Raw genomic sequence first — 12,719 nt, 5'->3', positions numbered from 1 at the left:
TCCGACCTTCATCAGTATCACTGGTAACACGTTTACTGCGTCTCCGGTTCTGTCGCCTCCAGTGAACGACGCCGGGCTCTGCCATCCATACGTTCAGAACGATCCAAACGTCCCTCTCTACCTTTTAAATCAGAAAGGACCCCCTCTCCAACACTACCAACAACTGGACATGATACATCTGTCCCCCTCTACAAATGGACCTGGATTCTTGGTGGGTTGTACATATTGCTGCTCTTTTGTCGTTTGATCGTTTCCCTTTGAGTCAATGACTAAATGTAACTAACTATTTCAAGTCATAGTGACTGCTGTGAAAAAGATCTGTTCAGTTTATGAATAAATAATAAATCTGACTCAGTGTTTAGAGCCACACGTTCAGGTCTAATCAAGAAAACAATATCCAACTAATTATTTGCAAATCGTCTTTGACCCAGCTGTGTGAACATTCAGACATTGGTTAATTGCAGTGAACATCAACGTGACAGTTTGTAATGATGTCTGTGTCAAACTGAGCCGGGCTGAACTTACCCGGTATTTGTTCTCTCCTATCTGCTCCACCTGGAACCTCTTGGCACATTTACACTGAGCCACCTGCCGAGTCACCTGCACAACAACGCCGACAAAGAACAGGTCAGTGAAGGCGTCCAGGCTGTTTTAACGTCGCACCAGAAGCATTTTTATAACGACGCACCTCGTCTTCTATCTTATCGGCGTCCGTGGTCGGTCTGTAGGCGTCCTTGTTGGGGTGCAGAGCGGCCACGAACTCGTAGTAGTCGATGTAACCGTCTCCGTCTCTGTCAAAGATGTCTGCCACTGCTGTCATCTCCAGCTTACTGGTTGGAAACTCTGCACGGACAGAAGACAGAGGTTCATACATCATCCAAACACAAACCAAACACGTTATCACCCGTAACCTACTCGATGCGAGGATGCCGTCGATGAACTCCTGCCGTGTGATCTTTCCGTCTTGGTCCTTGTCGATGCGTCTGAAGAAGTCCATGACGCGAGACTTCTTGTGGTTCATCCAGCGCATGTACTTCTTCCTCCACACGTCGAAGTCAAAGTTGGCGAACTCTTTGAGCTGAAGACGGATAAAACAGAAGAGAGCGTATGTTTACGACGCTTACAAAGACTCGATCGATCAGGATGATATCGCTGAGTTTTACCTCCTCCAGTCTGTCCAGGCCGTCGTTGAGTTTGCGCTGGCGGTCGAGAGCCAGCAGCCAAACTTGTTGCCACCTGGCGCAGAGCTGGTTGAGTCGCGGGTTCCCTCCAGAGACCTGCATGGCCGCCTGCTGCTGCTGCTGCTGCTGGTGTTTGCCTTTAAAAGGAAGCAGAGAGTTAACCTGATGAGTAATCTGTATGTTCCTCTCACATAATATTTGTCCTCTCAGTGGTAAACACAGGTGACTTACGAGCTCCTCGCCTCTCAGCCAGGCTGCTGGGAGCCTCAGCTGGTTTCCTTTTGTAGGTCTTCGTCACTTTGTCGACATCTGGCTGTTTCCTCGTCATCTCCTCCATAAACATCTGAGGACGACAAACATCATCGAGTAAGCACAGCTGTTAATGGGCAGAGCAAACACAGGCAGGTCAACCCATGTTCGATGAGTCAGTGAAGCCCACCTGGTGTTCTGTGATGAGTGTTTTGAGTTGTGGGATGTCCTGAGGAAGCGGCTCAGTGTCTCTCTGGACCAATGTGGTCTCGGCCCACTGTAGCCACGACAACAGCTCCTCCAGCAGGTTGGCGTTGTTAAGCACCTCGGTCAGAGCCGTCTCCAGACGCTGCTCGTGCTGTTTGGCCCACGTCAGCACCTGCAGAGCGAAGGCGTTGATTAATATCAGACATTTCTATCTCGTTGGAAACCAGTTCTGACTCGTACTTCCTCTCCTCACCTCCTCGAAGCGCGCCCTGATGATGGTGATCCAGTGTTTGATGGTGGTGATGGAGTCGGGGTGACAGACAGTCAGGATGCCCTCTCCCATGCCAGCGGCCTTGTTGACGTCCGTTCTCTTCTCCTCCACGGTGCCCATGAAGTCACGATGTGTGTGCAGCAGCGTCTGCAGAGTCTCTGCCTCTTCGGGAAGGACGCCGCGGAAACGAAGCGTCTGCTCCGCCTCGGAGAGCCACTCCAGGAGCACCTGCACCGCCGTGCGAAACTCCTCCGCCTGATGGAGAAGAGGTGGTCAGGGAAGTCTTTAATAAAGCTCTAGGTTTGATGTTTAAGTAACGATTAAACTTTGAATCAGCAGCTTCTTCTCTGACCTGTTTGAGGGCCAACTGGAGGCGGGTCTGCTTTGTGACTGACAAGGCGCACACCGTATCCCAGCGGTTGCTGAGCTCCTGAAGCTGAACTTTGACCCACGCTGTGTCATCGCGGCCGGTATCCATCAGGTCCCGAGCTGAGCGCTTCAGAGCCTGAACGCTGCCGGTTCTCTTACCGAGCTCCTTTTGGAACGCCTGAAGGTTCAGACGTCAGACGTTATATGAAGGTGTCATTTATCATCTCATGCATATTCAACGAGTTCTGATCAGTGTACGCACCTTATGTGAGTCCATGAGGTTGGACACCAAATCCAGATCTCCATGGACGGGTTGGTCTTCAGCCAGCTGAGGCTCTACCCGGTACAACCAGTCCACCAAGGCCTGCAGAGCCTCTGCGAACTGGCCGGAGAACAGCAGAGCCTCCTCCAGCTTGTGTTGTCTGGATGGAGGAGAGAAGACAAACAGCTGTAAATTATCACAATGGAATATGATAATTTATGTGTTCATGTGTCACATCTGTGAGGAACAGTTGGAAAAAGAGAGTTTATTGTCCATCCTTCATCCTCTTTACCTCTCGACGCTCTTGCCACAGACAGTGTCCCACTTGTCTCGGACTTCTCCCACCAGGTGGTCCAGTTTCTGGGTGTCTGCAGGCAGCTGAGCTTTGTCCCTCATGGCCTTCCCAGACCTCACGGTGGTGTCATAAACCGGCTGCTTCGAACCCAACGCTTTCTGGAACTCCTGTCGGAAAACGGAGGGGAAGAAAGACATGAGTAGATAGAACCTCATGGACTTTTTTACACTTGGACAGAAGAAGTGTGCGTGCTGTACCTTGTGTTTGGCCAGTTGGACCTTGATCTTGTCTGGCTCGTTGGAGATCTCCAGCTCTGAGTCCAGTCTTTTCTCAGCTTCTTCCAGCCAGTCTGTCAGCTTCCTCCAGGCCTCGTGGAACTGAAGGAAGAGTCACAAGAGTTAAAGATACAACCATCAGCAGGGTTAGGGTTAAATATGACTAGCTGCCCTCTGTATTTATGGGACATTATCAGTACCTGTTTGGCACGTTTGCGGGCCTCATCGAGGTGTCTTCCGCGGTCCAGTGACCTCTGGACCAGCTTGTCCCAGCGAGCTTGGACGCTGAGCAGCAGGTTTTTGATGAGAACGACGTCCTGCTTCAAGCTGGCAAAGCGAAGCTGAGATCCGGCCTTCTCCAGAGCCAGGACCTGCTCTCTGTGGGTGTTCACCTCATTCACGAATACCTGAGCGGACACAAGAGTGCAGGACGAGTTAGACGTGTTAACATCTGACATCTTAACCATGTTTCCAGCAGGTGGTGGAGCATGTTCGGCACCTTGTGCTCATCGATCTGGAAGAGGACAGTGTCCAGTATGAGGCTCGGGGGTTGGGCCATGTTCAGGGTCTGTTCAGCTTGGGTCAGCCAGTTGATGGTGTCTTGCAGAGATGTCTGGAAACCTGTTGCCAAGGAAACAGCCTCCTCCAGCTTTGCCTGGAAAGCACAGAGTTTAAAGTTAACAACAACAACAAGTATCTCAGCAGCGATGACGACGTTCTCCACGTGTCCACACAGTCTCACCCTGCGGTCGTCCATCTTGGTGTTGAGGCTGGCCCATTTGTTCTGCAGCATGCCCAAGTTCTGCTGGGTCTGGGTGGTGCCGGGTCCTGCTTCCTCTCCTCCACGAGCCAGCAGCATGGACTCTCCTTGATCCAGCAGGCGGTGGTACTGGTCTCCGCGCTGAGCGAGCTGAGCCTGAAGCTCCTGCAGACAGAGAAGACAACGAATGTAAACCGACGCTCGGACGGAGGGCGTCGCCGTGTCTCACTGGTCGGTTTGGAACAATCGGCGCTATTAAAGTTTCATTGTCACCATAAACCAGATGTCTCTGTGTAAGATAATACGCTGAGCATCTGCTCCATACTCCATACATGCCCGCTGCATGCTGACATTTCATTAGTTACATTTATTTCACTTTTTCTCAGCCAAAAACTGTGAGAATGATGCAAGAACATCAAAGATATGTCCTGTAAGTTTTGTCCGGTCTGATGCCAGATGAAGCACAGGTGCAGTGGAGGTGTGTCTGTGTGTATTGTGCATGATTCTCTGAGCGTGAAGGTGTAACGTGATCGTCTGTTACCATGTGTTGCTGTAGCTGCTCCCTGGCTGTTTCAGGGAGGCCGCCTGTCGGCTTGGCGGCTGACAGCTGACTCTCCGTCCTCCTCAGCCACTGGAGGAACTCCTCCAGCTCGCCATGGAAACCTTCAGCCTACACAGAGACAAGCATAGATGAATTACTTTAACCGTACGATGAATTGTCATGAAAACATTTTTTCCAGCACTTCAGCTGTGTTTTGTTTTTTTTACCTGGTGCAGGGCGGCCTCCAGCAGCTTCTGCCGCTCCTGCGTCTTGAGCAGTAGACTCTGCCAGCTCTGGTTGAGATGATCCAGCTGGTCCCTCAGGTGGCTGGCCTCGTCACCAGGAGAGGACTCGAGCAGCTCAGTGCCGGCACTGTTCACAGTCTCCACCGTGGCATGATGGGATAGCACATCATTACGCAAAACCTGGTGCAGAGAGGAGGGAGAAAGAAATTAATTACACGACATTAGGTTTGAATTTTAAGATCCAACAAGTAGTACATACAAGAGCGCAGCTGAACAGAAGGTTTGGAAGTTAAAATAAGACAACACACATCCTCCACGGAGAAGAAACCACATTGCTGGGTTACATGGAAACAAACAAAACATCAGCAGCCTCCCCTCAAACGTTCAAGAAGTCACAAGATAACGAAGCAGATGAGAAGTCTCGGGGTTAAAATGAGACATACGTGGTGTTTAGCCAGCTCGATTTCGATGGCCTTGGGGTCAGAGCTGACTGGTCGCTGCGTGTCCAGTGTGGTGTGTGTGTGGTTCAGCCAGGCTTGCAGCTCAGACAGGGCATGCTGGAACTGACCCAGGGCCAGTAGAGCAGCCTCCAGCTTGTGCTGTGGTGGGAGAAACACAGAAGTTTTCATACTTAAAAATAGGAACTTAAATATTTGGACCGCAATGAAACGCAGCTGTCAAATACATGCAATCCTACAGAATGCCAACAGAGACCGACATCGCCGACTCCCAAGGGAAACAGTGAAATGAGAGCTGCAGAATAACGTGTCCCTGAAACAGTTTCGTCTCAGTGTAAATGTGAATTCTTCCATCACACGGCCGCCTCACGTGCTTTCATCACCTGTCTTTGGGTGATTTTATCCCCCAGGTTGTCCCAGAGGTGTCGGAGCTCGGTCAGAGGCTCCTGGATCATGTCTCGGTCTGTCTGATCGGACACCTTCTTCAACAGCAGCTCCCCCTGGTGGCAGAGCTTCTCCATGTCGATCTGCTGCTGGTAAACCTCCACCTTGTACTGCTGCTCAGGGCGAGACGGAGGGATGAGAGGAGGGCGGTGGTGTTTGGTTAGTTCCAGACAAATCAAACAGAACTAAAGTTTTGTAGAGTTTGTAAAACGTGGTCAGGTCTTGCCAACCTTGAGCTCTTCAATCTGCTGTTTGACAGTTCCCAGGTCAGTTCCCACAGTCGACATGTCGCACAGCTTGATCACAGCGTTGTCCAGGTAGTCAAACATAGACTGGAAACGATACAGAAAACAATGAATCGATAAAAATTGATTCACTTTCATGTTTCACTGAAGTGTTTTGTGATATTCTAACAGTGTAGACGAAGAGAAAAGTTAACCAGCCGTCTGATTCTTGATAAATTAACAAACCTGCAGAGCGTCCTGATACTGCACAGACGCCGTCATGGCCTCCTCCAGCCTCTCCATCCTCTCTCTCCACGTCCGGTTCAGGCCTTCCCAGGCGGCATTCATCTGACAGGCAGACAGAAGAAATTAAGTTAGTGGGTCAACATGTAGCAGAGCTCCACAAATAAAAGAATAATTACATCTCTTCAGAGACAACCGGCCCCTCGTGGTGTTGCTGTCTCACCTCGTCGATGGTCTTTTTGACTTCGGGTTTCTCAGTTTCTCCGCAGGCGAAGATGAGGTCAGCTCCGAGGGTCCTGACAAACTCCAGCTCCTCTCTCAGACCGTCCGTCTCTGCCTTGATGGCCTGTGGAAGGTTGAAAGACATCATGTTGAGTCTGAACAGTGGATTTCTATCAGCTCTTCTCTCATCACCACTCATTCATCCTCGGTACCTCAGCGGCCTCTATCTGTTGTTTGATGAGCGAGGGGTCTACGCCGGGGTCCTCCAGCTCCTTCACGATATCTTGGGAGTCTCTGAGCGTGCTCAGTAGCGCGGCCACGTCGGCCCAGAACTTCCCCGCCAGGTCCAAGACGTCGTTCAGCTTCCCCTCCCTCTCCTCGGCTCGCTGCCGGATCTCGTCCCACAGGGAGCGCAGGCGCAGGAGGCGAGAACGAACGGCTGCAGGAGAGAGAACGGAGGGGAGGTCAAAGAAAGGTTGGTGGGAAACAGTCCGATCTAATTCAGATAACTTCACGAGGAATCATGTTTGAATTCCGCCATCTAGTGTTGAGTCTGGGTAAATCTTCCATCAGTCCACTCCCACCATCTCTGCACACTGAGGCCTTTCATTTCCATCCACAAAGGCCTGAAGGGCATCAACACTGCACAGAGTTCTTCAGAGGGCAATATAACAAAGACGTGTGTGTGTGTGTGTGTGTGTTGTACCATGTGGTGGCGTTAGAAGAAATATGCAGAACTTTACTGCTGTTTCATTTAAAGATTTGACAAGGTCTGCTCGCTCAGATCGCCTCACACCGGTCAGACAGTGACTTACTTTGACTGTTCAGTCAGTGAACGAGTTGGACCGAAGCCCAAAATAAGATTTTAATTTTTTTTTTTTTTGCTAGATTACAAAAGCCTGTTGTGTCTCTCTCTGTTCTGACCCTATAAACATTAAAAAAATTATTTTCTGTTTGAGTGTGTCACGTTTTTTTCCATTTATAGTCGTTCAGTAATGTAGAGGATAAATTAGACAATAACAGTGAGATTATTCATGTTTGTGTCCCGTCTGTCTGCCTGTCTGTCACTGTGAATGTTATCTGACGTGTCATTCACTGTCAGACACGTCGCAGACACTCACCCTGAGCAGCGGGATCGTCGTGAGCGGCCCGCCCGATGAGCTCCTCTCCGCGGGCGCACAGGGCGGAGAAGCTCGGCAGCAGTTTGTCCAGCTCCAGCCCCTGGGCTCGGTGCTCCGCCAGCTGCTCCCTGATCTTCTCCACCTCCGCCGCCACGGAGGGAGGCTGACGCAGCCGCTGCACTGCCCCCTCCAGGGTCTCCAACAGGGGGTCCATCTTGTCGTGAAACTGGGGGGACGGAAGGAGAGTTGGAAGAAAGTATTATGAGGAGGAGGAGGAGGAGGACAGAGTGTGCTGACGGGGGCTGGGTTTGGGTTTTTGATAGCTGGGTGACATTTTGAAAGTGAGAAAATACTGAGATATGACGTGGGCGGTCGGCCATCTGTGGCACACTGCGTTCACTTTTAGCTTTTTAATTAGAAACATTAAATTTCAACTGAAGCTCCTCGACAACATCTCAATATTACACCTTCAGCACGTCATCCAGGTCGTGGAAATCAGGACTTGATCTAACACACAAGAGGGAGTTCCTAAAGGACGTGAAGGACACGAGAGCAAACATGACTGGCTCAATCATAACAAATCTGATCTAACCACGAGGGAAACATTGTTTTTGATACAAAAGGGCGGCTATGACTAATTTTAAAGACCGACATTAAGTCTAGTCTGAGACTAAAACAGTCAGTCTGAGACCAGGCTTAATTTAAGTCGACAAACAGACAAAAAAGAGACATTTCCCGACAGATTAAATTCAGTTTTATTGTCACTCAGGGCTGACGGACACATGGTTTGGACCTTTAATCATGTAAGTGGAGACAATCTTTTACATTTAAGATAATTAAACTTTGTCTGGTGAGATTAGTGCTCGATTAGTGATCGACTACGATGAGATTAGTGTTATCACGTCTGATCAGTCGACCAAATCATGTGACGTAAGCGCTGAGTGCCAGTTTAATGTTATCAGTCAGTGTCTTACCTCTACCAGCTGGGTGATTGCAGTGAGCAGTGACGATGGAGAAATGATGGTGGGTGGGTGGATGAGGTGGATGGGTGGAGGGGGGGTAAAACACACACAGCAAATCCACAAATGATGAATGAGGGGACGGAGGAGGGACAGGGTTGCAAGGACGAGGGATGAGGGAGATTAGGGTGAGGTTAAAGGATGAGGGAGGACAGGGTGGTGGTTTAGGATGGAGGTGCAGGTGGAGGACACATGAGTCGAAGGGGGGGTGGAGGGTGGAGAAACAATACAATGAGTTAAATCAGAGACATGCGTACAAAACAAACAGGCAGTATCGACGTCGTATCGAGTGATTCAATGAAGTCTCATGAGATGAAGCGAAAAGAAAACCAGACTGAACACGGCTACGTGTGCGAGCGCTCGCTGATGAGACAAAGTTTAAAAATACAAAACACAAAGTTCATAAAACATAAAACTGGACTCATGACTCAGCATTACCATTTAGCTTCAGAGACAAAGCGCAGACACGGGCACAAACACAGACATGCTCCTCAGTAATCACATCAGTCTGTGGATGTAAACAGACCTGAGCCAAACATCATCCACTAATTAAATCTTCGCTCCGCACTGGGAGGCTGATGAGTGTATAATCTAGCAAATTAGGTCAATTCATACACAAAATGTAATTTAAATGTATTAGATTAACTCGTGTCGAAGCTTTCTGACGTCCTCTGTGACTCACCTGTGCAGACTGGGACACTGCCTCGTCCAGGGACGTTGCACGACCTTTGACCCCCTCTTTGATGGCCAGGTAGCGTCTCTCGGCCTCGGTGTAGCGCTGCGTCACCGTCGCCCCCTCCTGCAGGCTGAGCTCGGCCAGCTGAGGTCCAATCTTCAGCAGCTTGTCGATGTGGGGCTTGTGCTCCGCGATGGATTCCCTGAGGAGCTGCAGAGCGAGACACGATATTAAGAACATGGAAAAAAATCTGACACGAATGGGAGGAAGGCAGACAGAGACATGTCCCCTCGTACCCTCATCTGGTCCTGTTGCAGTCGCAGAGCGTCTGTGTCGATGGCCGGCGGTGGCAGCTGGGTGATGAGAGTTTCCGTCTCGCCCAGCCACGGCTCCAGCTCCTCGTAGGTCTCCCAGAACCGAGCGACCAAAACCTGAGCCTGCTCCAGGGCGGAGAACCGCTCGCTGTGACTCTGGCTGACTGTATCATAACGAGTGCTGAGAGAGTCTGTCTTCACCTGCAGAGGAAAGACACAAAGACGTCAGTGTGAGGACTTTTTGTCAGCAGCGTACACAAACTTAAGTTTCTCCTGTTCAGTGACTCACTATCAGCGCGTCCTTCTGGGCGTCGCTGCAGGTTTCCAGGATGTCGTCTCTGGTGCTGAGCAGCTGATCCACGGTGTCTTTGTGGCGGATGATGTCGATGTTGAACGCCCTCTGCACTTGCAGCTGAGCCACTGTCACATCAGGCTCCAGGCTCAGAGGCCCCAGAGACGCCAACTTACGCTCCGTCTCCCCGACCCAGGCCAGCTCTGCATCCACGGCCTCCTCGTACTGAAAGGAGAAGTCAGTGATGAGCAGGTTCAAGTCTTCACAGTAAACACCAGCTCAGGTTAAACTCTTTGCAGTACCTGTTGCGACCTCTGGATGGCAGCTTGCACCAGCTGCACCCGCTGAGTGATGGTTTCATCAGACTGGCGGTAACGCTGGTTGGAATCGGCGACCAGACGGTCAAGGCCTTCGCGGGCTCGCCACGGCACCAGATCGAGCAGGGCGCTGCCGACCTCGTTCACCGTGTCCAACACCAGACGCTTCTCTGCCGACACTTTCTTCAGCTCCTGATGGAGACAGAAAGATTTAAAGCCTTTAAAATACTAAACGGCGTCCGGTTTGTGGTAAATTGAAAAACACATTAAATGTTAAAATCTGAAAATGCCATTGTCGAGAGAAAAAAACGAATTAAATGGCAATAATTTTCCAACAAATCAATGTTACTATGGAAACTCAATCGTGGGTGGGTTTATATTGCAAGTGCTGAAAATGTCATTACAGACAGGAGCCGTCATGAAATGACAGTAGAGACATTTTCCTGCTGTTACGGCAAAGCAAACAAATTTACAATGTGTAAAACGTGGATGAGTTTTATCGATTAAACAGCGCTTCACTTCAGCGACTCGAGTTATTTAACAAAGCAGGAGTCAAAAGTTTCAAACTAAATAATATAAAAGAAGAACATCATAAAAAAAACTGTTTTATGAGACAGAACTCACAGTCAGAGTTAATAAGTACTATTGTAATTAAACCACAAACAGCTCGAACTAAATGTCCCATCTCCACCCACCTTCTGTCTCTCCTGGTACGTGGGTGTGGCGTCAGGCTCCACGTTGTTGAGCTCCGCCTCCACGCCGTCCAGCCACTGGTTGAGGTCGTCGTGGGCGCTGGCGAATCGCGTGGCCAGCTGCAGCGCCTGCTCCAGGGTGCGGAGGGCTTTGCTGCTGCCGGCCGTCATCTCGGCGTAGCGAGACTTGATGCCGTCCAGCTTCTCCTGGATCAGGAGGACCTCCTCGCCTGCAGGGAGGAGACGCAGCTTTGTGTTTACTATGAGTCGTAAGTGCAAACTTACTTATCTGATTTCGGGTTCTCAAGTCTGATATTATCTCATAAAACCCATTCAAAACATGCACTGTGAAATCTCACAGCACACTCGGCTCGACAGCTCTGCATACCTCTCACAGCCACAACATTATTCTAACCAGCTAAATATGAGAGTACACACACACACACGAACGTTTTCATGGGGTAGACCAACAATCGACTCACTAATAGCGCTCGCAGTCAGCGTGGCTAATATCACGAGAAGACAGACACAAACCAGATGTTACAGTTTGGTTCACCGCTCATGTAAAAATGTGTGGTTTGGAAAACATGTTTCAGTTTCTTTCTGCTGCAATTCTCTCGCTGAACGTCACAAAACAAACTTCATGATACTCAGTCAGTCTTTGCAGTTGTTTAGGGCCACAGCTGCTCACTGTGACTTTGTACAGTGTTATGTTGTTATTCTCTCACGCCACGCGTCCGTTAACCATTAACCTGCTAATCATCACAAAACACAAGCTGAGAAACGACCATGGATGACACTGGCACTGTGGTTAATATGTTTTATTACCTGTGGTCTGTTTGAGTAAGGCTTGTCCGTTCTTGATGGCTTGGTCCACCGTCTTCTTCCTGCTCAAAATCTCTTCGTTTAGAGACTGAGGGGGGAAAGAGAGCGAGATGAAAGATGTTTTCTATCCGAGTTATTTAACTGTTAGAAATAGTTTAAGTAATAAAACTGTATCAAAGAGCTTCTTGTGCCCTAAGTGTGTTCATCAAGTCGTACCAGAGTGTGTTTGTGCAGCTCGGCCAGCAGCTGAGGCTGGTAGCTCTGGACGGAGACCTGAGCCAGCCTCTGAGCCACCTCCGCCAGCCAGTTCAGCACCTCTACCTCATCCTCCCCAAACAGCTGAGCATTAGCCAGCGCCTGCTCCAGCAGGCCCGCCCGCCTCTCGCACCAATCGGCAAGTTCCGAGTGACCCGACCTCACCGCCCCGACCCGCTCGCTCAACCAGTCCCGATCGGCCGCGCAGCTGAGCGGGGTCAGCGACTGGCTGAGGGACTCGAGGCGGGCGACCTCGGTGTCGCGCAAGGACACGTCGTCTTGGAACGCCTGGGAGGTGTGTGTGTGTGTGTGTGTGTGTGTGTGTGTGTGTGTGTGTGTGTGTGTGAAGAACAGCAAAACAAAAGAAAAACATGGATAAAAACTCAAAGTGTGAAACATGCAAATGACAAATCATAGATCAACAGGAAATCATGAACATGAACGATGAGAAGAACTTAAAAAACGTGACATGAAAACTAAAAAGAAATTAACTCAAAGACAGAGAGTGTGTTTGGATGGTGGATTTCATGTCCCGTGCTTCTTCTTCCTCTGACATGAAGTGTGTCTCCTAGTCTCCTTACTACATGTTGTTCAAACAGGGACCAACAACATTTATAGGCAACTAACCTACCTCCTAAACCTCAACCCACCTTTCCCCGGGATCTGTTTGTAATTTCACTGATCTGATCCTCCTGCCTGAGCGGGCCCAAACTGTACCTTGTGCTTGGTGATCTGCTGGGTGATCTTGGCCGTCTGGGTTCCCATGGGCTCGGCGGAGCTCAGGCGTCTCTCCGTGGCGCTCAGCCATTCTCCCAGCGGCTCCAGGGCTTCGTGGAACTGAAGAGCCAAAACCTGAAGCTCCTCCAACTGCCTCTGCCTGAAAGGACAGGACGCAGACACAGAGATGAGCTTTTATTGGCGTTTTATTGCTTTTGCAGATGTTTTTTTTTTTTTGCTCAACT

The 12,719-nt window shown here is 49.9% G+C and overlaps 1 protein-coding gene across 28 annotated transcripts in view; it reads right to left on the bottom strand.

Annotated features, from left to right (window-relative positions):
* Positions 1-12,719, bottom strand: part of macf1a (microtubule actin crosslinking factor 1a) — a 192,973-nt gene that overhangs the window by 10,609 nt on the left and 169,645 nt on the right. For 20 of the 28 annotated variants that reach the window (XM_027286533.1, XM_027286542.1, XM_027286543.1 and 17 more), the window contains 32 exons: positions 12,475-12,634; positions 11,719-12,045; positions 11,506-11,590; positions 10,681-10,907; positions 9,971-10,177; positions 9,666-9,893; positions 9,359-9,577; positions 9,069-9,272; positions 8,342-8,350; positions 7,368-7,593; positions 6,459-6,685; positions 6,248-6,370; positions 6,028-6,129; positions 5,788-5,889; positions 5,497-5,670; positions 5,099-5,254; positions 4,638-4,835; positions 4,411-4,539; positions 3,852-4,034; positions 3,609-3,764; positions 3,310-3,516; positions 3,092-3,211; positions 2,832-3,001; positions 2,540-2,699; positions 2,261-2,455; positions 1,891-2,163; positions 1,621-1,809; positions 1,413-1,524; positions 1,164-1,318; positions 916-1,078; positions 689-843; positions 526-600 (listed from right to left, as the gene is read on the bottom strand). In XM_027286533.1, coding sequence (XP_027142334.1) covers positions 526-600; positions 689-843; positions 916-1,078; positions 1,164-1,318; positions 1,413-1,524; positions 1,621-1,809; positions 1,891-2,163; positions 2,261-2,455; positions 2,540-2,699; positions 2,832-3,001; positions 3,092-3,211; positions 3,310-3,516; positions 3,609-3,764; positions 3,852-4,034; positions 4,411-4,539; positions 4,638-4,835; positions 5,099-5,254; positions 5,497-5,670; positions 5,788-5,889; positions 6,028-6,129; positions 6,248-6,370; positions 6,459-6,685; positions 7,368-7,593; positions 8,342-8,350; positions 9,069-9,272; positions 9,359-9,577; positions 9,666-9,893; positions 9,971-10,177; positions 10,681-10,907; positions 11,506-11,590; positions 11,719-12,045; positions 12,475-12,634 — 5,416 coding nt within the window. The remainder of the gene's footprint in view (positions 1-525; positions 601-688; positions 844-915; positions 1,079-1,163; positions 1,319-1,412; positions 1,525-1,620; positions 1,810-1,890; positions 2,164-2,260; positions 2,456-2,539; positions 2,700-2,831; positions 3,002-3,091; positions 3,212-3,309; positions 3,517-3,608; positions 3,765-3,851; positions 4,035-4,410; positions 4,540-4,637; positions 4,836-5,098; positions 5,255-5,496; positions 5,671-5,787; positions 5,890-6,027; positions 6,130-6,247; positions 6,371-6,458; positions 6,686-7,367; positions 7,594-8,341; positions 8,351-9,068; positions 9,273-9,358; positions 9,578-9,665; positions 9,894-9,970; positions 10,178-10,680; positions 10,908-11,505; positions 11,591-11,718; positions 12,046-12,474; positions 12,635-12,719) is intronic. The other 8 variants (XM_027286544.1, XM_027286546.1, XM_027286520.1 and 5 more) reach the window with 3 other exon arrangements.

Source organism: Larimichthys crocea, chromosome XIII (assembly GCF_000972845.2).
Source record: "Larimichthys crocea isolate SSNF chromosome XIII, L_crocea_2.0, whole genome shotgun sequence".
Lineage (NCBI taxonomy): Eukaryota > Metazoa > Chordata > Actinopteri > Sciaenidae > Larimichthys > Larimichthys crocea.
This window is presented reverse-complemented; position numbering and strand designations above follow the sequence as displayed.